This window comes from Bactrocera tryoni, chromosome 1, assembly GCF_016617805.1.
Source record: "Bactrocera tryoni isolate S06 chromosome 1, CSIRO_BtryS06_freeze2, whole genome shotgun sequence".
NCBI lineage: Eukaryota > Metazoa > Arthropoda > Insecta > Diptera > Tephritidae > Bactrocera > Bactrocera tryoni.
Window position 1 is genome coordinate 63090083 of NC_052499.1, and position 27539 is coordinate 63117621.

The window sequence follows — 27539 nt, forward strand, 5'->3', positions numbered from 1 at the left end:
CTTTCCGATGAGTGCGAAACGAAAATTTTGGAAAAAATTCGATTTACTTTTTAATATAGTCTCCTTTTAGCTCGAAACATTTGACTCAACTTTTTCAACACATCTGAAAAATTCGTTTTCTGTATGTCTGCAAACTATAGTATGTCTCCGTGACGGTGATTATCTCCTGATTTCAATCCAATTTCCAGGTGGAGAGTGACTTTTGAAACAAAAAGGATGGATTCAAATCTGTGACCATTTAGTCTTCCCGAGGTGGTCATTGTAGATAACACCTTTTGAAGCCCGATAGATTTACCGCCAAAGAACACTGCTTCGACAGTTCCTTGGTGTTTGGTGAGGATTGCCAAAAAAAACAAATATGTACAAATTTTACAGCTGTGGAACTTGAAACTTGTGCTAGTTTAGAAAAAATCAAGAGGTGAAAAGATATTTGTTAAGTTGGAAGGAAGAAAAATGAGAATCTAGGTCGATGAAGGCAGTGTATGAGGTTCCGACAAAAACATCAACAAAGTCCCCAAAATAATTTCCAATACCCATAAACTGAAGTTGTTCGAAAGAGCTGAGATAATCCAAAGATTTCAAAGAATGTATTGCATATAATGTGAATGAATATTTGGGTATGTGAAAGCTCCGTGCAAACTGTTTTTCGCGCAAGCTCACAATCCAACGAAAACAACAAAGAATTGTTGATCTGAGGAGTGTTCGACGTTAATTTTGACTCTTTGTTGGATCGTATATCTTTCCATGATAAAATGGCAAATTTTACTATGTAAAGAGAAATACATTTTTTCTGTGTGCCAAAAATGGGTTGAATAAGGTCAATATGTCCTTTAGTCCCCATATACCCAAGGTAAAGTATTTCCCATGGAAAAATATTTAATAACCAGAAATGCAATCAAAGCTACGGAATCATTGGAAGTGTTTGGCAATTGTCTATCTTAGTAACACGCAGCATTCCATGAAAGCCGTGAAGTTATCAAAACCTTGTCTCATGAGAGTTTTTCCATCCACCTCTGTTAATAACGATAACATCGAAATAGTTAAAGAAACAGTGCTTCGAAATCGGCCTGTTGACATTAGAGAGATAGCAGAGGCTTACAACATCTCTTATGTATCGACTCAGCACATTTTGGTTAATGTTTGTGGTTGACAACTTTGCTTAGGACTCAACATTCATCAAAAGCATCATTATTTACGACGAGACGTGGGCTTTTGTTGATGTCGTTGGCATGCTTGTATTGGTTCAAGTGGCTATTTGTAAGGTAATAAAAGTATGTTTTAAAATACGTTACAAAGTCGGGGTCAGTTTTGATGACCAAGGTAAAACTTTAAAAAATGCAAGAAAATTATAGTGCTTCACATACAAGAAGTACATTTTTTTTTGATTTAAATAAAATATGTAGGGTCTTTAATTACTATATTTAAAAAAATTAAATCCTGTTTCTGATATACATATGTATATAGTATATGTTTTCTAGAGAAAGGTTCTGCGAAAAATTTATGGTCCTTTGCGCATTGGCAAATATACCATATAACTCCATAGATGTGTAATTTTAAAACAAGAAGGTCAAATATCATTCTGAAAACATCCTTTTGGAAACGAGTTATGGATTAACATATACAGGTATTAAATGTATTTCTAACTCCCGCCTACTCTTTCAAAATATTTGTGAATGAGAGTGTTTCGTGAATGGTGGAGGTTAGCTCCACTTCCACCGCAGCAAATTCGACAGCCAATCGCCGATCAATGTTTATTTTATTTATTTAATAAAATTTACATATTTGTGTATGAAATATTTTTGAAGATGTTGTGCTTGGAAAACCCCCAAAAGGCTGGGTATTATACCTTCACTCGCTTTGCCGCAACCCAAAACCGGTTTAATAATTCCCTGTTGCTGTTGTTGAATTGAATTCAAGTTGCGATACAAGTATTTGCTTTCTGGGTGGTCCGGCCGGTGCCATTAGTAAAAATCTGAGTTATTTGAACTTCAATTAGTTGAACAACAAAATGTGTTTACTTATTTGTTTTTAATTATTACAATCGACAGTTCAGCAGGTGTCACCGCCAAGCATGTATACACGCACGCCATACAGTAGCTGCGGTTGCTGGGTCGGTGGCGATGGCTAAAGCGCGGGCAACGGTAAGAAAAACATTGGCTAGAAATGTTTCGGCAATGCATTTACGCCTAAATGTGTTTGGTTGAAGGTTATACATGTTGTTGTAGTTGCTTACATGTGTATTGTGGTGCTTATGTTGTTGTTTTTGTTAGCATTTCAGTTTACGATGGCGGTCTTCTCTGTTTCAAGTTAGGAAAATTAACACTGCTAAGTTAATTTAACCGAATTACAAAAATATTTTTGGATATATAGAAGCAATTTAGCGAAACACTTAGGTTGCTGAAATTTTTAGCAGCTATTTTAACGAAATGTGATGGTAAATAAATCTGAATAGAGTCTGGATGTGTGGTACATATTAATATAAAAAGTATGTATTAAAATGCTAATTTACTTATCACCATTTAAAAGTATCAAAAAATTAACTCAAACATTTCATAATAAATAAATTTAAAATAATATTATTTATACGCTACCAACATATTGCAACAGAGATTGTAATAGCTTTGTTCACATAAGAGTTGTTTGGAACAACTAAAACTAGTCGAAATAGATAGATATTGAATATAGTGTTATATGTATACGTATGTACGTATGTATGTGCGTATGATGAGGACGACGAAAGATTGAAAATCGGATTACTGTCTGTCGGCTTAATAGATAACTTGACTTATTAACTTAGTACACAAGTTACGTAGCAATATTACGAGGTTGGTATTGCGAATGGACGGAACCGGGCAATTGTCACACCCTCAAAATGCCTTTAATCAAAATCTATGAAGTGCTATAACTGCTACTATAAGCAAAAAATAGTAGTAGATTTTGTTCATAATTTTGAAAATCTTCATTTATTCTTCAAAATCTATGTCGTCCCCCTCAAGGTATTCCCTCTTGGCCCCAATAAGCTTGTGGCAAAATTTTTTTGACTCAAAACGTTTTCCCCGTTTGAGTTTGCTGAATAACCAGAAGTCACACGGAGCTAAATCAGACGAATATGGTGGTTGCGGCACGATGTTAGTTGAAAATGTGTCGAAAAACTCACGAAGAACAATGCAGTATGCGACGGTGCGTTATCGTCGATAATCGAAGAAAACTGTCAACGTATCCTTGATTTTTGACCTGCTTTGATGGGGTTTTTTCGGCTTCGGCTCAACTTTGCCATGATATTCCGTCGTCTGTTTTCGGGACGTAAGCATGAATCCAACACACATCGAGAGTCTAATACGTTTCATGACATCCTGGTAGTCGGGGCGTTCACGCAACGCTGTTGCTTCGAAAAAATCTAGCGATTTTGAAACCAATCGTGCTTTCACTCTTATTAGGACCGAGTTATCTTTCAAAATGGTTTTCACTGTTCATTTCGCTATTCTAACGATGCCAATAAGATCTCTGACTGTTAGTCATCGATTCTCAAGCACCAATTCCTTTATTTTATTGACGTTTTCATCCTCAGTTGATGTTCATTGTCGTCCTGGACCTGATTCATCGTCAACGCGTTCTCGACCATCTTTGACTAATTTGTACCAATCAAAAGCACTTGCTCGCGACAAACAATTATCACCAATATACTGAACGTTTCGGCACCATAAAATTGATTCCATAAACAAAATTTAGTCGAACTTCTTTATTGAATAATTTCATTCATCGCAAAAACCGCCGAATGCCCTTTATTTACTTCAGAAAGACAAGCGTATATTAAACATTAAAGATTATTTTGACATAACAGTAATACTAATCTAGAAAAAGCATATTTTGACGAATGGGAGATCGGCCGAAATTTAAATTGATAAGTGCTGCTATTTTGTGCTCACAGTAGTAAGACCCAAATAAAGATACAAAACTGTAAGTTGGTACGGGAAATCAGTGTGGAGAAAGGCATTTGCGGTTTAAAAGTTTTTAAAAAGTTGGAGTGGGTCACTCTTTAATGGGTTTAATGTGTATATATCTCAGAAAACTTGCTGAGAAAAAGTCTGTTTGGCTTCTCTTTATACACTGCGATAATGGGTGAAAGCTACTAGAAGTGCGATAACTCAATAAATAAATGAGTCAGAAACATTTATATTTACACTCGAGGAACTACAAGAACAATTTCTACCAAATTTCTTTTCTCTTTTGTAAAAAAGAGCAAAATCGGACAACAAACGAGTCCACTTTCTGTATATACAATAAAAATTTTAAATTCCATACCATTCCAATTCTTCCACTTTACAGTATACATATATATTTAAAATCTGTGGTGTGATTTTGTACTTACTACTGGAATTCAAAGAGAATCTTGTCCTAATAGCAATGTGCCCTTGAGTAAAAAATGTAGAAAATCGGGTCGGTCAAACTTCCGGTTCACCGGCAAATATTTGAGATATCTCAAAGAAATTTAGAGAGTTCCGTTTTCTGGTAATAATATGTCTAGACATCAAAAATAAATTAAACCGTCAATAATACTCCTAACCTTAATATAGCAAATAACAGAATTTCCAACTTTCAATTAGTTTTTATACTGGATAAATTGGTCAATGTGTAAGATATTTAGCAATAATAAGTATAAAGCCGAAAATGTGTGAAATCTTTCGACCTGGCGCCAATCCTTTTATGTTGGTCAAAAGGTGTTAATGAAAACAAATTCTTTAATTTCAATTTAAATCGTGCCTAAATCATTTTACTTATCCCATATACATATTTAGAAAGGGATTTTTTTATCTTTTGTACTAACATATTTGCTTTTTTTATAATTAGGTAAAAGAAATTTTAATTTCTATACTTTTCGCTACAAATAATACGATATGGATGTATGGAACGACAAGGCGTATTTTATCGTTGAATGCATAGATTTCGCCGTTGGTATTACTTCTTCTTTGTGGCGTAGACACCACTTACTCGTTTAGCCGGTATTACTGCCAATCGCAAAACTATTGGTCCATTTTTTTATTCCGCTAGTCTTAAAGTAGATATTTTGAATACTAATAGAGATACATGTATTGATGAAGCTAAGTATGCTTACGAAGTAATCAACCTATTGAAAAATCTTGCTCTCGAACGATTGCCTATTTTGTAATTTTGCACTTACAATTTTTATAAATTATGCGGTACAATGTTTGCGAATTTTATCCTTATTTTCTTGTTTTAATAGAAATTTTCCAGATATAAATTTCATAATAATATTTTTTTAAATTACCTCTTTTTTATTAATAGATCTTATCAGCATATAAAGCATAAATTAGACGATTATACCACGAATTAAAAATATAATTCGACAACTTAGTCTGCTGGAGTTAGAATTAAGCAACTCAACCAATGCTAATTATACAAATATTGATGTGAATAGCGCTATATACGGTACATTAATACCACTATATAAACTTATGTATGTATAAAAAATTCTTGACATTGAAGGATACGAATCATTTCCATGGCAGCAACTTCGTACACGTTTTGATTTTGTAGTGTCAACAGATTTTATTATTTTCAAAATAAATAAAGAAGAGTGAGAGCATAATCTCAGGCGGCACATAAAAGTCCCCAGAAACTTTACAGAGATTAAAATTTATGAACCATATCGCCCCAATTTCCTCTCCCTACACCGCCGTCGCAGATGGAATAAATTTATGAAATGCGATCGAGACACTTCCTTCTGTTGGGTTGCGCGACTTGCTCCTTAAAATAACATAACCAGCAAATAACGGAGCGTTGGTCACCAAAGTCAGTGGCAACGATAAAATCACAACCGGAGCAGATTTGCTTTCAAAAACACCGAAATGTTTTCATTACCAAAACTGATGTTGTTTTTGTAGTTTCCATCTTTTTCTCTGTTATGTGCGTGGAATTGAAACGCACATGGCGTTGACATAAATTCTTAGCGGCATTTGTTGTTTTTGGTAATGTTCAATTGCGGGTTTGACACATTGCTATGCATACAATTATCTGCATTGCTCCCAAACGGTGCAAGCCACGAGAACTGCATACAAACGTACATACATGTATGTACGCATATATCATGGGTTTATGTGACACTGTTGTGTAATATGGTTCAGGTGCGGCAGAAGAGGCACTGCATACAAAGGCGCGCCACTTACAAGTGTTAGTTTACAACTAACTATAACTCATTGTCTAACTTCCATTGACAACTTGGCCGCTCAAGTGGACACTCCACGCCTGACACACTAATCATGCAATGATCTACAACTTTATTACTGAGTCGCATGCACTTATGTATATGTTCTTGCATATGGCACATTTACAGCTTCAGATTCGAGTGCCGTTATACAACTGTTAGTAAGTAGGACGTTTTCCTGCGAGCGTAGACAATTTGACGCTTCCGTACAAGTAGGCAGTGACAGGCAGCACCCCGCAGCGATCAGCCGTGACTTACATTCTATGTGTTGTTGGCACTTGAACGGTGTGAGACTACAAACTGCATATATTCATTTGGATAAAAATAGTAAAAATTTATATAACTATTAGTGTATGCATGTATAAAGAGTATGTAGGCTATATTCATATGCAGATAAGGTGAAAAAAAGACAAATAATAAAATTGTATCTACATACATGTGTACATATGTATGTAGATATCTGCAAGTATTACATGTGTTGTTACGCAACTATGTATGTGTACGTGAGCATATTTTTGGAGGCTGTCCGCTTGACACTGGTAGTATGTGTCGATTTTCTTGCCTCAGTTCTTTTGATATTTGACTCGCGTCTTTACCGCACATCATTTCTTTGGATAATACGATACTTACATTCATACATATGTATATGTTTATATATATTAATGGACCCTTTTGAGTTTAAAATATACGGCCTTAAATACATACAAATGTATATGTACATTTATATGGCGACACATGTACAAATAGCATCCGCTGTAATTGTCTGAATTTGCATGATTTCTGTTTATTTATGTTCTGTCTCAGCACAATAAAAATTGTATTAATTTGCCATGCTTGTCTTTTGTCACTCATGTGCATTTCATCGGTGACTTCAAAGCTTGAGAATTGTTAACCAATTTGTTTTCACTACTCAACTTTTTGCAAAAGGAATATATTTTCTTTTCAGCCAATTATTTTGTAACGAAACACCCTTTGTTGGGCTTATATTAGAAAATAAATAAAAGAAGAAAATATCACCAAAAGGAATATTGGGAAAGAAAAAGCTTTCGACGCGATATGTGTCTCATTTGCACACTCAGGAGCTTCTGAGACGTTTCATGACCATCAACAAGAGATGAAGACGCTTATTATTAATATTTATTTGGCTTCACGAGCGAACCTGCTCTGCAGAAGACGAATACTTCCTTATCGGAGGATGACGACCTCGGCTTTCTGGGATTCACAATTTGTGAGCTATATATGTATGTAGTTTAGAGTTGTAAGAGTGAAAACGTTTCCGTGCTCTACTATGGCGACTTAATGAGCTGATTTGCTGAAAAACAGTCGAATTTGGCGAAGAAGAAAGTGTCCGTCCTCCATGACATCGCTGACTCAGTTTGGTCGAATTACGATACAAATCCACCGTATTCCCCTTTTTCGTTTTCAAACTTAAAAAGGCACTCTACTTTACTGATATGCAAGAAAGGTATTTTTCAGATGGGTTAAAGAAATTTGAAGCATCTCAAGTGTATCGAGTGTAGGGTACATCTATTGTAAAATATTTGAAAAGTTTTTGCATATTTCGATAGTCTATATCTTTTTATACTCTCGCAACAATGTTGCTAAGGAGAGGATTATAGTTTTGTTCACATAACGGTTGTTTGTAAGTCCTAAAACTAAAAGAGTCAGATATATGGTTATATATACCAAAGTGATCAGGGTGACGAGTAAAGTCGAAATCCGGATGTCTGTCTGTCCGTCCGTCCGTCAGTCCGTGCAAGCTGTAACTTGTGTAATTGAGATATCATGATGAAACTTGGTACACGTATTCCTTGGCTCCATAAGAAGGTTAGGTTCGAAGATGAGCAAAATCGGCACACTGCCACGCCCACAAAATGGCGGAAACCGAAAACCTATAAAGTGTCATAACTAAGCCATAAATAAAGAGATTAAAGTGAAATTTGACAAAAAGGATCGCATTTGGGAGGGGCATATTTGGACGTAATTTTTTTGGAAAAGTAGGCATGGCCCCACCCCCTAATAATTTTTTTGTACGTATCTCGGAAACTACTATAGCTATGTCTACCAAACTCTATAGAGTCGTTTTCTTCAGGCATTTCCATATACAGTTCAAAAATGGAAGAAATCGGATAATAACCACGCCCACCTCCCATACAAAGGTTATGTTGAAAATCACTAAAAGTGCGTTAACCGACTAACAAAAACGTCAGAAACACTAAATTTTACGAAGAAATTGCAGAAGGAAGCTGCACCCAGGCTTTTTTTAAAAATTGAAAATGGGTGTGGCACTCGCCCACTATATGGACCAAAAACCATATCTCAGGAACTACTAGACCGATTTCAATGAAATTCGGTATATAATATTTTCTTAACACCCTGATGACATGTACGAAATATGGGTGAAATCGGTTCACAACCACGTCTTCTTCCAATATAACGCTATTTTGAATTCCATCTGATGCCTTCTCTGTATAAAACGAGTATATATGTACATTTGGAACCAATGATGATAGCGGAATAAAACTTTACATAAAATACGGTATTTGAAAAATATGTAAATGACGTATAATGAAATCTCGATTATCACTTTATCATGCGAGAGTATAAAATGTTCGGTGACACCCGAACTTAGCCCTTCCTTACTTGTTTGAAATATTTTTTGCGTTATAGGCTTCTAAAGTGTAGTTCAATCAATTTTACTTTGCATGCTCTGTTTTTTTAATCATGTTTTTACCATAGTTTATTCTATGGACATTAGGTTTCAACCACGCAGAAGGCTGGAATCATAGCAGCAGTGCGCCGTCGGAGGTCGTGTGTAAATTGAAACTATTTAATTTTTGTCTTTAAAAATTTTGTTGCGTCCTAAAAGTTATTAGAGGACCCGTCGCGTACATATTTATCAAACTATCCTTTTTTTATTATTTCTCGATATTTTTCAAATATCAGACAATATATCAGATTCGGTTCGAAACAGAATTTTTTCTCGTAAATTATTTTTTTGAAAAGTTTGCAGTTATGATCTGATTGAACTTCAACGATGGTAAGTCACTTGATATTGTTTTGGGTACTTTAGGAATACCTAAACACTTCTCAACAGAATTCTGGCCAGCTAAGCTAACTACGAGAACTTAATAAATCGAGGAAATACTCTGCTCTCTGATATATTTGTCGAAATCGCTAATTTTTTCGACGAACAAATATCAAAAGAATTCGGGTAAGCTTCATTTATTACCCGAATAGTTTCTACGGACAAAAATTAATCCTATCTTTATAAATACAAACCGAACAGAATGAACTGGAGATAGGCAGAGAATCGTAAATCGAATCAGTATAGTAGTAGAGTATTAGTTCACTATGCTCTCTTTTTAATAGAATCGAAATCTTGACTATTCGAAATGCCTTGAAAATTAAATAGTAAGGAGTTTTCCTTTCACTCCTGAGATTTGTTAAATGGTACTACCCTTCATAATGAACTGCTCCACTTTTCATTTCTTGACGTGTGAAACGGCTAAAGATAAAAACTGAAATTTGGACAATATCCAGTAGGTTTACACGTGGTGCGGCTAAAAATTTTGTCGGAAGCTCTTTGCCGAAGCTGTATGGAGGAAGGGGAAATGGTGCCAACTTGTAAGTTTTCAATTTTCTATTTCTCAGACTGCGATAGATTGAAATATCTCAGTAGACAGAGCTTCGACGAACCTAGCGAAGTGGCTGCTAATTGAATTTAACAGCATTAAAAATGAATGATACGTAAGATCAAAACGTTTATCGGTGATTTATGAGGATCTGGCGATCCAATTTTAGAAGTCAGTGTGTGGCACAAAGGATGCATATTTGTTACTTCTACGCCCTAAAATATGGAATTTTAATGTGTCAATGATTTATAAATTCCATATTATTGTATTGTTAAATTAAAATTAAATAAATAAATTAAAATAATAATTTAACAAATAAAAACAATTTAAAAATAGATGTTCCGCCTTATAGCTTCCACCATAACTAAGAGGTTACATGGGTTCCGTCGAGTAAAAAAACGAGTAAATACTTAGATATAAAAAATGAAATACTTTATCTTAACTTTTTATTATTCCAAAGATTCATATTTTACATAGATTTTGTGAAATTTTCAAAGGAAAATCTTTAAAACCCGGCAATTGTGACAGTTCTAGGAAAAAAGATGCCTCCGTTTTGAAAGCAGATCTTCTTAAAGGATCATTCGAAGTAAAAATAAAAAGAATACGTATTTTAATTAAGACCACAAACAAGGCATTTCGCGAAGAAAAAAATAAAAAAGTGAAAATTGTACTTTTGGCAGACGTTTTTACAAAAAATTGCAAATTTTATTGACGTTTCGAGAAAAAAAAGTTTTTAGTGAGTACAGGGTTTGTCCGGAAAGTAATAAGACTGATTTTCTTCCACCGCGACTGTACTTCGGATTGGATTCGGTAGAGGGCGTTCCTTGCTAACGAACGAGCGGCTTGTCTCCGAGCACCTGGAAAGCCAGGACAACCATTTTCGTGCGACGTGTTTCTGTGAGTATTGCAGGCCGAAAATGAAGGGTCAATCGGGTCCGACAAGACATCGCAGCTGATTGGAAGTTGCACCACGACAATGCCCCGGCTTACACCGCCTTTCTTGTGAACAGCTACCTAACCAAAGCCGGCATCACACGACTTCTACAGCCGCCCTACAGCACAGATGTGGCTACTCCGGACGTTTTTGTTTGTTGAAAAGGCCGATGAAAGGCAAGCATTTTGAGACGACAGAGGGGATCCAAGCAGAATGCACCTCGGCTCTCAAGGCTACTCCGGAAAAATGCCTTCCGTAACCCATTCAATGCTTGGAAATCGCTGGCAGCGCTGCATCGACGCAAAAGGAACCTATTTTGAAAGTTTTTAAAGAATTGTAACGATTGGTTCAATAATTTTTTTTAAATCGACTCAATCCTGCTACTTTCCGGACAAACCCTGTAATAATCAAACTCAAGCACGCAACTTTTCAAAGCGGTACCTCCAAAAGTATTACTCGAGTCAACTTATTGTAGAGATGTTATAGAATTAAACAAGAAAATAAAAAAAACGATTTTTTTAAGCCGTGAAACGCATGTAAATCCTTAAATGGGAATTTCTAGCGGCGTCATTCGGATTATTGCTTCGGATTCGCTTATTATTATGTGTGGAAACATATAATTTTTACATTAAAATTAATTGTACACATATAAATATTCATTGCGTACATATTTATTTATAGCTTACAAAATTATACAATCAAATCATTAAACTTTGATCGGATCAGCACGCAGAGTGACAGGATCTCAAGTACGAGGAATGTGTGTATGTACATATGTATGTGTGTACTTTATTTCATTTTTGCATTCGTAATTAATACTAACCAACCAAGACGCAACGGCTCAACGCAATTGGAAATGCAGCAAAGCAGAGCATGTAACTGAGGAAAACTGCAGCGAAGAGACTCTAACTAGGAATAGAGCTATTTATATGCATATATAAATATGTGGTATACATATATACAAATATGTTTACATATGGGTTTTAATGAATACTTTTAAATGGTTAAATTAGTTTTCGAGCTTTTAGGGCACTGACTAATAAAATCAAATTCTAATTAAATACATTTACATACTATTTCAATATCTGAAAAAAAATGTACGCACATCAGGATATAAATATGGAATTAAAATAGTACACGTAAACATACTTACATACACATATACATACGTATGTGCGTTTTAAAGTACAATGATATCAGCATACATACACACCTCCATATAAATCCATATATAGTATTATGTATGTATATATTTTCATACATACCTGAATGAGTTGGATCTGCTCCGCCTACAATGTCACTCGACGCGACGCGAGCGCAATGACGCTAAAAAGTCATGACATCGCGCACTCGGCGTAACGCTGCGGATACGCTTACTTGCTTCAGATTGGCCATTCAAGCATTAACTCCGCCCGGTTGCGTATTGTTAGCCATTCAAAGCAGTCAAACAGCCGCGACGACCAGTTACACAAACACAATGCTCTTTTTAACACACACAAGCAAACACACGCACATACATATATACCCCCACACACAACACATGCATATCCAATGCGATCGCAAGGTGACTAACACATATAGAAAGGCTCAGCCATATACAGATACACCGTGGATACATATCTAAATGCGAGACGAGGCGATCGATGCTTTAAGGCAGAGTGAAAATAATTTTGCTTGTCTACAAAATTGTTGTAGCTTTATGCTGGTGTGTTGAGAAAAATATTGAATGGGTTTCTTTTTAAATATTCACGGCCGTTTCCACAAAGAGGCGCTTTTATAAAAATTTATTATGAATAAATGTTATTCGGAAAAATTATGACTCATAAGACCAAGAAAGTGAACGCATTTTTAATGATAAAATTGATTTATCTCATCAAGCATGCTCCACATTTGCCTGAGGTAACACCATGTGATTCTTTTTTATTTCCAAAACAGATAAATGACATAAAAGGAGCATTTTATAATGATATCCCATCCATTAATGTAGCAGTAACTGAAGAATATTCCTATTAATTTCATAAAAATATACGTATTGTATCTAATGGAACTTATTTTGATAATTTCCATAAGGTTCAGGTCTTTAGAGGCCATGGCCAATTGGTTTATTTTATTTTTTCACAAATTATTAAAGTTATAAGAACTGATCGAAGGGGAAACATTTTTTTAGTATTTCATGGTACACATTATATACATACTTAGGTTGCCTGCATCTAAATCGGTAAAAGATGAGACAGTAGATTGATGAAATTACCAATATCAGCTTATTTCAAATCTATACTCTTTATATTATTATTCATTATTATCTGATCAAATATAACTCGGACTTACTAAAAAATAACTTATATTTTCAAGTATTTTGAGACAAATATTTTTATATTTATTATCGAAATAAACAAATACAAAAATGTCAACGCTTAATCCATTTTCCCACACACTTGTTGTAAGCCCTGACTGTGATGTTTTTCCAAGTCTTTGGCGAATTTTGGCTTTTCAGTTTCGTATCTTTTTTGTAGGGTCATATGTTAGAGCGTTGTATAGTTTTTGACGTCCAATAATCGGTTGATGAAGGTACGACCCTTACCTACGTTGTCAAGCATTTCTCTAGCAACCTATACTCCTTATCGTTTTTCAACAGATTCTGGTCTTTCGGTACAAATCTAGCTTTAATACGCTGCATATCCAAATTTCAAACAAAATGTGTTGAATCTATCCATAACAAGTAAGATAGGGCTAAGTTCGGGTATAACCGAACAATTTATACACTTGCAACTTGGATGAATCAATGCCAGCAAAATACCTTAAGATATATTATAAAACGTCAACCAGAGGATCGGAATCTACGCAATTTTATATATGACCGACAAATTCGGCATTGGATTTGTTAGGAAATCGAAAATGATTACACGTAGTATATGAGAGTTGGGGTAGTATCGATCCGATTTTATTTGTTAACTATTAGATATGATGTCACACACTAAAAAATGCCCTGGTTTTCATTAAGGTACTCACATACAATCACTAATCATATGGAGCAAAGTAAGAAAGATGTTCAAGAGTCCTGATAAGAGTTATATGGTGAAGTTTTCATCCAATTTTATCTATTTTTGGCACAAAGATACAATGTTAGAATCATAACTCAAATATTAGGCGATATATCCAGCATAAAATCACATGGAAGTTCGAAAATCTTTATTCAATCCGTTTCTGATACACAGAAATGGTATCGTCAGGAAAGATAAAGCCTTTTCATACCATCTCGGAGGTAAAATTTAAGGTCTATGACATAATTAGTGATTGATTTATTGCGCTTTTGGAAATTTTGCGCTTAGTGAGCTGGGTTATTTTCCGATCTCATCTATTTCACATTATAACATTTTCGCTCAGCAAATTGGGTCACCCGGATATCAACTTTTCTTGTCATTCTGATCGATTAGTTTTAGAAGATACGTAAAACCATTAGGTGAACAAAACTATAATACTCTGGAGCAACAGGTGGCAACAGTATAAAAGGTTGTAGGATCCTCTGCTATCCATTTGATACAAAGACAAAGATTTAGCCTAGTCTTCGTCTCTATGGTGCAAGTTCGCCTGGTGATGTCCACTTTTTCGACTGGTCCTTGGTCTCTGGTATGCACCTGGAGACCCCGATTGGTAGATCATATGAAATGACGCAGAAACTCCTCCGAATTCAGTTATACTTGTTCGAGAATTTTTATCCCACTCCGGAATACTCCCTCCATTCTGTGGAAACACCGTTAAAAACTACTGAGGCTATGTGAGGATTGCATATTTATCAGCGATTAATGGAATGAAAAAAAATTGGTTAACCGGTTCTGTTTTTGCACTTTTGGACTGGCCGGTAAAATGGCTTTTATCGAGGAAACCAAGGCAAAGCGCTTTAAAAACGTTCAGAAATTAAAAACACTGTCGTTTAAAATCGTAAGCTTAACTTTAACAAAAAATAATTTTTCTTTGGATTTTCTGTTACCAAAAATTATTAGCAAACAAAATTCTATCTCCTATCACCTTTGAATCCGCCCCTGTGTTTCTTATATGATGTACTTCATCTTTTTTCTATGCATTTGCGCACACACGAATGCATTGCAGCGCCATTAGCGCTCACCAACACAAAAGTCGTCCTATAGGCGCAAGATATGTACGTATCCGAGTGTGTATACCGTCGCTGTCTTCAAGAATAGATCGGCGTAAATGAATAACCAAACAGAATCAACACAAATACACAAGCAATTGAAATGCAACAACAAAATACAACAGCAAAACCAACAATAACAATATGGTATTTTTGTTTCTTCTCGCTTTCATACACACGATGCCAGACATGGCCGAAACGATCACTCTTGGTGGATGCTGTTGATCGTTGCGCTAAATGTGGTATTAGTTGAAACGAGCGCGGCGGCTGACGAACAACACGCTGGGGCACACATTCGTCGTATGCGTAGTCGAGTAAGAAAAAGTGGCAGAACGTGTCGCGTCGCTTCGCATCAGATCGCATCAATTATATTGATCGTAACGTGGTACATCGCATCGCAGAGCAACGCATCGAATCGAATCGAAACAGATCAGAGCTCAACATTGTCGTACGTACTAACAATATACTTACAAACATATATACTCATACAAAGATTGAACTTCAAATATTGAGTGCTTGAAAAAGAAAATAAACACTAAAGTGCGGGAAAAATAAAAAAAATTGTGGGTGTTAAAATTTGTTTTTGCATTTCGCCACCTTTTTCGCACGATTTTCAAACATTTGAGCTGTTTGTTTATGTGTGTGTGCGTTTTTGTTCTTTTTTATGCATTTGACTTCATAGAAACTTTGTTTGAGCTTTGCTCGAACGTTATGTGATTGTGAAGGGCTTTTAACATTTGGCATACGCGCTTAAATGCCAACGGTGACAACAACACGGACAATAGACATACATATTTGAAAGAAATATTTTACGTGGACTCCGCGCCGATAGTAGAACTGTTCTTTTGTTGGCTGTATAACGATTTGAACCATAAAAAAGATAATACAACATTGTGGCATTGCTATGATAAGCGCACCTTAAGCTTATTGTCAAACATAAGCTACACCGATCTATAGTATGACCCTAGAGCCAAGCAATCAATAAGCGTGAGTTTGGCTATCAAGCTTGTTAGTACCTATGTCTCTAACGAAAACCGAAATTAGTGCAAAATATTTGAATAAACAAAAAGTGAAGTGCAAGCTAAACTTCTTAACAGAAAAAAATACTATGGAAAAGTGCTAATAAAATTTATTACTGCCAAGCGAAGTATATTAATAGGCAGTGGCTTGGAAACTAACGCAACGAAGAAGCAGAAAGTGATTTTTTAAGTCCATATTTGTGTATGTACTTAAGTGCATACATATTTACATTAAGAAATTGAACGCAACTACAACAAAAATAACAATTTACACCGGTAAAAGCTACAAAATTTTGCGCTTGGAATTCCCCGAAGCGGTTTAAAGAAAATTCCATAATTTTTTAGTGACATAGGCAAGCGCAAAACTATTAATTGGCTCACATATGGATCCAGGTAAGATTAACAGAAAACGACCATATGCATAAAATACACTGAATTAAATTATACATATGTATGTATATATTATATATTTGAATTTATATGAAAGCATAAGACGATAGAAATAAAAGTAAGTTTTTTTAGCATCAAAGCCATTATTAGCACTGCAAATATGAGATTTTGTAAATATAGATAATTTGGTTGGTTGACTGGCTGAAAAGAAAGGTCCCACGATCACTTGACTGCAAGCTGAGTCACAGCTAAGCAACTTAGCGACTCACTGCATTTGATAAACTTTTATTTGATAATATTTTGGGAGAAAAAATTATTCTTGTAAGCCGTCGGCATTTTAAGTTCGCTTAAAGCGTGACTACTTCGATGTTTCTATTTATCTATAAAAAAAACAACAGAAATTTTTCCTCCAATCCTTTTCATATTGATTCATTAAAAAGCGGATTTGTATATAAATATGTCTCAATATATACACACATATACATACTATATTTATTATGTCTTCATTAGCTCACCAATTAGTATACATATCACCATGTTCAGCGCCAGACGAATTAAGTTTACATAAAATTAAACAAGTTTATAAGTTATAGTGTTGTAGAGCTTCTTAGTGGTTTTAGATTGTTTTTATTAAAGTTTTGTTTACATGCCGTGTTCATATTTACACAATTTTTCCACTCTCCACTTAAGGGCAAAACAGTTTATACAAAAAGTTTAAACAAAAATTAAGCATAATGTCATACAAGCAAATCAAACAATATACATTTTTTTTTAAAGGGTGATCCATTTTAAGATTCCCTATTTTTTGAAGAAAAACACTGAAACTACAAATTTAATGGCGAATGTTCATTATCCTTCGAAATAACATTATTTGACATTTATTTTTTTGAAGATTATCTCTTTTAAATGTTAGCCGCGGCTGCGTCTCAGATGGTCCATCCGTTGAATCCAATTTTCGATGACTCTTGCAAGCATTTCGACTGGAAAGTGGCGAGTGACACTCGTGATGTTTTGCTCCAAGGCCTGAATCAAAGCGGGATTGTCCGCATAGACTTTAGGCTTTATGCATATATCTTCACAGAGAAAAGTCTAACGGTGTGATATCACATGATCTTGGTGCCCAATCTACCGACCTAAAAAGTGAAATTATCTGCTCCCCGAAGTGTTCACTCAATACATTCATTGATTGGTACGATGTGTGGGAAGTGGCGCCGTTTTGCTGAAACCAAATGTCGCCGAGCTCACGAGCTTTATTTCAGGCATAAATTGGTCGGTTATCATGGCGCAATAACGGTCGCCATTGACGGTTACCTTTTCACCAGCATAATTTTTGAAGAAATATCGACAGATTGTTCCACCGGCTACAAACCACACCAAATTGTTTATTTTTTCTAAATGAAATGGCAGCTTTTTAATCTTCTCCGGTTGCTTTTCGTCCCGACGGCGACAATTTTGCTTGTTTAGATACGCAAAGAGCCAGAAAAGGTCCTCATCGCTGAACAAAATTTGGCTCGAAAACGTCGGATCTTCTTGGAACTTTTCAAGAGCCCATAAAGCGAAGTGATGTCGTTTGTAAAACTAATTCAGACGAAAGTTTTTACATGATGAAATGCCAAACAATACTGAACAAAAATGACATGCCAGCTTGACAGGACTCACACGGGATCTGTCAAAAAAGACTAGAAAACTTTTGAAAAAAGTATCTCTACTTCAATCACCCGTTATAACTAAAATAATTTCTAAAACAATACAAAAGGATCCCATCTTTAAGGAGAGTTCAGCATTCTCTGATTATATGAGAGTTGTTGGACGTTGTTGGGATCACGGAAAAAATAAAAAAAATCTATCGTTTATCAAAGTTTTATCTATTTATCTATCAAAGTTCCCAAGTTATTGGTGTCAATGTGATGCAACCTCTGCTATTTTTGCTACAATGGAAAAAAGAGAAATTCATATTTTGCAAAAGGTACTATTTTCTGACAAAAAAAAAAATCCATTAAAGCAAAGCTATGACTTAATAAACGTTACGGCTAATCTGCTCGGTATATACAATGGTCAAGTTCTCGAAGGGCCATATCAAACACAAGGTTTTACAAATGAAAAGGCTTAACGTGCGATTGAGTGATTTTGAACATTGGTCAAAAAGGCAAACATTCAAACGGCAACCTCTATCTGATCACAAGCAGTAAAGACAAGTATTCTCGTCGATTTATGACAATGGTTGAAGAATGAGTACATCACTAAATTTCTGAAACTAGCGTCATCAAACATTTCTTCCAAAAGCCGTTGCGTTCTGGTAGGCAATAGTATACATCGAGCCTACTGAGATATGCCACGAAAAAGCTTCTCAAAAGATCTACGTATACGTAGCTCAGAGTTGATTTATTACATGTAAGTACGCTTACTCATGAGATAACATCGAGGCACACGCCATGAATTCAAGGAGAGGCTGTGGCAACCAGGTATCAAAGGCGCTATATTATAGGTATTTCTATATATATGAATAAAAGGCTGAAAGCACGGTCGGCGTACTTACTTTATTTTTTTTATAACTAAACAATTTTTTATTTGATTTATTAATTCATAATTTCAGAATAAATAAAATAGTCGTTAACTTATTTTGCGGTTTCTTGACATGTGCCAAATTAGCAAAACAGCAAGAAAACTACAATTTTATTAACATAAGAGCTAATATACATATTTTATTTATATACGTGTGCACATTTACTAAAAAGTCTCTACCTATTTATAGACATAACTACTACAAGGCAAAGTATAGCGTAAAGTGCGTGGCGGTGAGTCGCTCTCAAAATCGAACAGATTTGTTAAATGAAAATTAATAAGTAAATAAACATTCAACAAAAATGTTGTCAAATAAATCCGTAAATTTTAGACCACCAAATCAGTAGCCATATATACATACATACGTATGTACCTACCAAAGAGTCGGCACAACAGCCTTTACAGTAAACAAACGATGATAGAGCCAAGAGAAGAGCTAAAGTAGCAAGACATTTTCAAAATCAATGAAACTACTCGCACCAAACACACATATATACACAAATTTACGATTCAGCAAGTCAAACAAACATCAAACATTACAACGATCATTAGTTAAATTAGGAAGTCAGTCAACGATCGGTAAGCCATCGAACGTCTGCCTCACAACTAGACCAACAACACTACTGGTACCACCAGACACCACTCTTGACCCGTACCGTGTACCGTGTGTATGTATGTGTTTACATATCGAAGTGTTGTTGTTGTTAGTGACCAACGATCACAGTCAATGGTGGCAAACAGCTACCGACTGGCGGGCGATCATGCGCAACTACAAACGACACGTTGCATCGAAAATCGTCGGCAAACATATAGTATAGCATAAGTCATATAAGAGCAGAGTACGTTTGGAAAGGTACAGCGAACATACATACATATGACTCCAATAAAAGATATTATGCATATATACCGTCTACTATGTTTACTTTGTACTTGGCAATCCAGCAATACGGTAGCTCTCTAGCCGTGAATGATGGAATGATCAACACCGGCGAGTGTAACCCTGTGCCTTTGCGCTTTTGTTTGTGTGTGCAGGTATGGTTGGGGAGCTATTGATGTGCCCGAACACAGGTTGAAATCTCGATTTAGCAGCGGGAGGCTTTGAAGAATTGAGATTTCAGCGCTAAAGTGTTTATATTGTTTGTCGTGCGTTCCTCAAGTTGTTGGTAAAACACTTCAGTGCTATCTCATTTTCTCTCTTTAAGTTACATACATGTGCAGACACAAAGCACTGTACCTACCGACATCTATAAAAAAAAGTATTTTATAAGTGTCGAAATCTTATAGTACAAGAGCTAATTAAAATCATGAAGTTATATGGTTAATAGCTTAGAATGAAGTTCTAAATATTGACTTCAGATTACCTCAGCTGATGACGAGAAACATGCATACATACTTACATATTATCAGATTTCTGTAGAGAGATGATGAGTTCAATGAGTTAATCCAACGCAGGACAACTCTTGGCAACAGGTGCTGCTTCGGACTGAGTAGGCAATTGAAAAGTAAAGTCCTCTCTCAGCAAACAAAAACCAAACTCTATAAGTCGCTCATAATTACCGTCCTGCTATATGGTGCTGAGGCCTGGACGATGATAACAACCGATGAGTCGATGTTGTGAGTATTCTAGAGAAAGGTTCTGCGAAAGATTTATGGTCCTTTGCGCATTGGCCACGGCGAATATCGTATTCGATGGAACGATGAGCTGTACGAGATATACGACGACATCGACATAGTTCAGCGAATTAAAAGACAGCGGCTACGCTGGCTAGGTCATGTTGTCCGAATGGACGAAAACACTCCAGCTCTAAAAGTATTCAACGCATTACCCGCCGGGGGAAGCAGAGGAAGAGGAAGACCTCCACACCGTTGGAAGGACCAAGTGAAGAAGGACCTGGCTTCGCTTGGAAAATCCAATTGGCGCCACGTAGCGAAAAGAAGAAACGACTGGCGCGCTGTTGTTAACTCGGCTGTAATCGCGTAAGCAGTATCTACGCCAGTAATAAAGAAGAAGAAGATGATGAGTTTAAAGCTTCCATTTGGTTCGTCCAAGCGTCAAAAGTTATGTACATACATACATATATGTATAGGGTATGTTTCGTATAGGATTTGCAGCAACTAATTGTTAGGTACTCTTAAGATGTATTGACTAAATTGTCGTACCGCCATTGAAAGGAGTCAATCGTTTGAGGTATACTGATTTACAAAATAAAATTTACCACCAACCCGAATGCATAATTTCTTTATCGACGGCATTAAGTCACTTTGTTATAAGATAGGTAGGTCTGCTAGGCCGCATTGACATCGAAAAGAAACGAGCTGTAAAAAGATATAATTGAAACGTTTAGGAGCTCTGCTATCTATATAGTTTCACGGGAGCTTGGCCAACGCTGATCTCCATTAGTTTTTGCTCTGACGCAAGATAATTTTGGCCCAAAATGAATCGGAAAAGGGGTAGTGAATTCTTCGTCCTCAGTAAAGTTAGTTTTTCCTTGGTTGTATGGGTTATAAATAACTAGTGGCCCTATCGGTGTTTAAGTTTAAAAATCTGACTGAACGACAGTTGTCAAAGCTTTTTGGAAGAATACGAGGTAGAAACATATTAGCACTTCCTTCTTGATTGTTCCGCCTTTGAAAGATCAAATCTTAATCGCCTGGATGCTCATACTTTCAGATAACCCGCTGAGCTCAATTGGTTTTGTTGACTCCATTGTATTGTAGGAGTTTTACTTTCTGACTTCACCATATACTATAATAGTCCAAGTATGATCGCCACCTTTAGTAAAAGCCAAAACCTAACGTAACGCAAGTTATAAAATGAACTAAAAACATACAAATCATTTATTTTTCCTTGGCGTCCAACTACTCATACGCACTGAAGAAATCGATAGTAATAGAATGATTAACCCTTAGGTCTATCAACAAAATCACACGTGTTTTATATACATATGTACATACATACATATGTACATATGTGTGCATACTCGAAATCATATTTCCATTTGACGCCGAACCTCCGGTCGCCACTGGCAATTCGTCGTCACATTTCCGAGACGCCACCTAATTGGCTTGCTCAGACCAACTTGATACCACAACTACGACAATATTTTAAACTTCCTTTCGTGAAACATTGAGCGTCGCGACAAATATAAAGCTCAGCTTGTTATTCGACATTTATTGAATGCAATTGCATTAAATATATTTTTTGCATACAAATATACATATGTATGTATAAATTGTACATATGGGTACGTAAGAACATATTATTTTCAGATTTAACTTTTGAGACCTTTGACGTCTCCGTAATCAACTCCACCGTAATACAAACTTACATACATATTCATATGTGCGCACATACATACATATGTATGTATACATGCCGGTGTCGCTATGCGTTCATGGCGATCGTTGACAAGTCTGGTGGGCTTAGAGTCGGGTCTTGCATGTACCGCTGTTACCGTACAGCTGTGCCGGTTGGCATCCATGTTTGCAAGTATGCTTTTCCATTAAGGCGTGTACACAATGACGAGACTATACAAGTGTTTACCTAGTCTTGTTGTTGCGGTTGACTCTCCTGCAAGTTTTGTATGTATGTGTGTGAGCAGCTACTGGTATTCCTGCAACCAAGTTAATAATGAATATAAACTGCATATACTATATATATGTGTACACATACATTACATTATTACATACACATTATACATATGTATGTGTGTGTTTATGGTTGTGTCGTCGAATGCTTAATTTTTGTGTTGATCCCTTTACGCATTTGTTTTATTGCTCATTTACGATCTCAGCATTTCTTTGCTTAGGACCAAAGTGTGATTAGCTACCGAAGTAGTGATATTGACTGCCGTTGCTGGCTGTTAGTCACGCACTTCTGAAAGCATTCATATAGTATGTATGAACAAGTGCATGTGTACATACCATCCACTTTAATCCTCCGGAACTTGGGTGACCGATTCTGCAACAGACCGAGCAAAGCAATGACTTGTCGACGCAAGGGAGTCGCATTACTGCCGTTGTAAAGCACATAACGAACTGAGCATTACGCTATTAGTATGTCCATAAAAATGTTTATATGTACACAGACTTACATACATATGGGTATATATTTGTCCATTTGCATCACATACACGTGTAGAGATTTAAAGAAATTATGAAAAGAGTAGTAAAGTCAAAAAGTAAATTAATATAAATATGTACATATATACATATGTATTTACTTCAAGTAAAGCGATATGAAGCATATTTAACAATTTTCATAGTTCATTTTTATAAAATTTGTGTGTCAACTTAATTCGGTAGAAACAAATTGTACTCCAACCTTAGTATAGTGACTAAATGTGTGCAAAAATTTAACGGTGTTTTTCAAAATTATTAGAAATAATTTCTATTTATCACTTAATATCAAATTTACTATGATTGCATATATAGTATGTGTATGTATGCACATAGATGGCTATCATACGTCTAATCCGCTACGTCGAACATGATGATTTTGGACCATCTCGTAAATTTATAATGGATTTATGGGGATATTTTGAAACTAGGTATTAATAACTAAATCCAATGCAGAATAACTCTTGCCAGCAGGTGCTACTTCGGACTGAGCAGGCAACTTAGAAGTAAAACCCTCTCTCGACGATCAAAAACCAAACTCTATAAGTCCCATCTGCTAAATGATGCTGGGGAATGGACGATTACAACATCTGATGAGTTGACATTACGATTTTTCCAGAGAAAGGTTCTGCGAAAGATTTATGGTGCTTTGCGCCTTGGTCACGCTAATATGGCATTCAATGGAACGATGGAACGGTATGAGATATACGACGACATTGACATACAAGGTGCGTTCCAAAGTAAACAGGACTTAAAAAAAAAGACAGAACAAATGGTTTTTTCGGCAAAATCAAATTGTTTTATGCAAAATAGTCTCCTTTTGCTTCAATACAGCTTTTTGCACGGTCCAAAAGTATGTCGAACGAGTGTTTTAGCTCGTTGGCCTGCATGGCCGCCAGTATGCCCGTGCAAGCTTTTTGAATGGCCTCTACGTCTGCATAACGCTTTCCTTTCATGGGCAAATACATTTTTCCGAAAAGGTAAAAGTCGCACGGTGCCATATCAGGTGAATGCGGGGAGTGGTTGATGGTTAAAATGTGATTTTTGGTCAATTAGTCGGTCACAAGCGTCGATCCGTCTCATCGGATTTTGAGCAATTTTTGGTCGTCAGTCAATTTGTGCACACACCTTTCGTAAGCCCAAATGTTCGGTCAAAATGTGATAAATCGATGTTTTGGAGATGTTCAATTCCATTTCCATGAATTTAAATGATGTTTTCGGCTGATTTTTGATGAATTCATGCACAGTTTCGATGGAATTTCCGGTGATCACGGATTTTGATTGGCCCACATGTTGATCATCATTTATGTCCTCACGACCACTTTGAAAACTTTGAAACCAGTCGTGCACTCTGCTACGAGATAGGCAATCATCGCCATAAACTTGTTTCATCAATTGAAACGTTTCGGTAAAAGTTTTACAAATTGTAAAAGAAAATTTAATGTTGGCTCTTTGTTTGAAGCTCATTTTCGCACCGATAACACAAACATACTGACGCTTAAAATGCAATAACTTCACTTCCTATCGATGAAATGTCATGCAATTCTGGACAATTGATAAAGATAGCACATTCTAACGCACCAGTCGAAATATAGATGGCCCCCCCGGTGGCGCTATATTCAAAATCCTGTTTACTTTGGAACTAACCTTGTAGTTCAGCGAATTAAAAGACAGCGGCTACGCTGGCCAGGTCATGTCGTCCGAATGGACGAAAATACTCTAGCTCTGAAAGTATTCGACGCAGTACCCACCGGAGGAAGCAGAGGAAGAGGAAGACCTTCACGTCGTTGGATAGACCAGGTGGAGAAGGACCTGGCTTTGCTTGGAATGTCCAATCGCTCCACATTGCAAGAAGAAAAAACAACTGGCGCGCTGTTCTTAACTCGGCCATAACCGCGTAAGCGGTGTCTACTCCAGTAAAGAAGTAGAAGGTTTAATGATGTTGTTTTTTTGCATAATATAAAATAGAGTGAAGGAAACGGGTGCATACTTTCCTCCAGTCGTAACATGCCGAACATACCGATTTAAAGCCCTCAACTTAATTCTATCCCTATATGTTTTAGTAAAATTAAGAGGATATGTTACTGTAAGCATAATCTGTTTGAGTATCAAACCAGAATGCAATCAGTACATGTCTAAGAAAGACTCATATAAAGAGTTTACCGACACTTCATAAATCGGATATCATACGTGCTGATCCGTAATGCTGTTTCTACATATTGACTATATAATTGTCGAGCATTACTCATGTTTCACAGTCCATTCGAGCTCTAATTGTAATTAATGATGCAAGCTTAATACATGAAGGGAAGCTATGAAGCTGTTGATTGACGTTGAGTCGTGTCAAGGCACTTTTTTTACACATGCAACTTATTGATATACGTCTTACTAGTCCTTTACCTTAATCGGTTATATAATATGTAATAATAATATGTATAGAGCGACTAAACAATTCTACATTCTATAAAGGTCAGAAAAAGGTCAATGACTCTGACCAATGACGTTAGTCATTAGCTTCTGTGTTAACTGGAGTTCCGCCGTAGACACGAAAGCGTTTTGAAACATAAGAACTGGACAAAAGTAAGGAAAAAACATACTGCTTCCAAGTCCAGCTTTTTTTTTTGAGAGATGAGCATCCGTCAGTAGAGCGGCGATACTACCATTTAATTAATTTCAAAGGGTGCCTGTTCTCACAAGAAACAGGTACTTTATCATCACACTCGTTTGGGTGCGTGGTTGCAGAGTAATCGCCGGCAACTGCAAAGCCTATGAGTTAGCAAGAGGAGGCCCCGGGCTCTGCTATGTTGTCATCTTGCGTTCTAGCACTGGACCTATAGACCTCGCATGCGCTTAGCAGGTTTTTTTGCCATTGCGATTTCCTTTTGCGCTAGAGTTGATCGCAGGAGATCTTCTGAACTATGTATTTCCGAAGTTCATCTTACCGCAATTGTAAGAGTTCTTATTGGACAATGTACAATAGGTATTCATAAGATGAAGTAAAACCACCCTGGCACTTTTTCCTCCATTGTTCAGCCTTTGCATACCCGAGCTTGAAACATCTCGGCTGTCTTTCCTTCGGGTGAGGGTATTTACGAGCAATTTTATAGGCGTTCAAAGTACCATAACCTACCGGCTTTATAATCTGTCCAAGTGAGATTTCTGCCACCATCCATTTATCCATCATATTACTGAAGTTTAGTTGTCTGACATTTAGGAATTATCTTGTTAGGGAAAATGAATTTGGAGGTGTTTACCCTCCCGGCAAAGATACCTTTAATTTGAAGTTTAATAGCTCCTAAAAACTATGACCACATCAGACCCAGTCCATTCATATTCTTTTCAAACGATATTCAACGATGTCACATGAAGCTAAATGCTCACATTCGCCTAAAAGTAAATTTTATGAATACGTTTATCCACCAAGAAATAATTTCGAAATAAATGCACATTTAAGTCCAATACAATTATAATTTGTTTTAAAACCTGATATCTGCTACCACACAAAATCTCCACACATACGAAGTCATGCTCGTATGCCACTTGATGACACTCTAGAAGTCTAGAAGAGTGTAAGAGCTACTTACAGCTACATCCGCATCAATCTTCGTGTAACACCAGGGAGCACCAACTCCTGTGTGACCACATCATGTCAAACCACAGACGGACAGACAAACAAGCGAAGGAATTCCCCATGGGATATGCGACGCAGACATTAACTATGACAAGTGCAAGCGAACTCTGGGCTAGTGGGATCGTCAGTCGCACTTACAAACAACAACACAACTTGAATATAGTACTAGTACATACTTACATATGTGTATTTGTATGTTTGCATTTTAATGTACTCAAGTTTGTTGCAACATGCGCATTAACAAAAATTTAACGAGATTCTAATAGGCATACATTTGTATAAAAATCATACCAAGCCATGGCACGCGTTCCAGCTACTAAGTATGATCACATGATCACATGATCACTTAGTACACGCACTATTGGCGACGACGGTAATTTATGGGAAAGCATACGTCAATTGGAAACCGCAGGCATCTGGTGGAGGTCGTAGCAGTAGTGATTTAGGGTTAGTGTTCAATATTTGAACTTTGACTATGAAGCAGAGGGTTGAAGTTCAATCGTTGCTTAGGGAACGGGGGACCGGAACTACCAGTAAGGTTGTGGGGCTAGCCGAGAATCAATCGCTGGCGCACTCGCTCATCTGTCGCACACATGTCTATGCGCTTGTAGAGCGCCTAACCGTTTCGATACACTAAAATATCTACAAACTTATGTATTGTAGATTATATGTATATGCCCCTCTGCATCGGGAGACTTATAGGCGAATACATCTGTGTACTGGTATGCTCAATTCAAACGAACATGTCAACAATTTATGTTTCGCTGTCAACATTATTGTTCAACTATATGCTAAATCTTCTAATTCTTTATGCCTCAATGTTTTTATTATTATTGTTCTTGTTGTTATGATAAATAATAGTCTTCGGTGAACGAT

General features: G+C 36.4%; 1 protein-coding gene across 1 annotated transcript in view; it reads left to right on the forward strand.

The window, feature by feature from the left end:
• The first annotated feature begins 15886 nt into the window (after positions 1 to 15886).
• Positions 15887 to 27539, forward strand: part of LOC120780070 (paired box pox-meso protein) — a 40958-nt gene continuing 29305 nt past the window's right edge. The window contains exon 1 of the mRNA XM_040112346.1: positions 15887 to 16354. Within this exon, the coding sequence (XP_039968280.1) occupies positions 16345 to 16354 (10 nt within the window). The 5' untranslated portion in view covers positions 15887 to 16344. The remainder of the gene's footprint in view (positions 16355 to 27539) is intronic.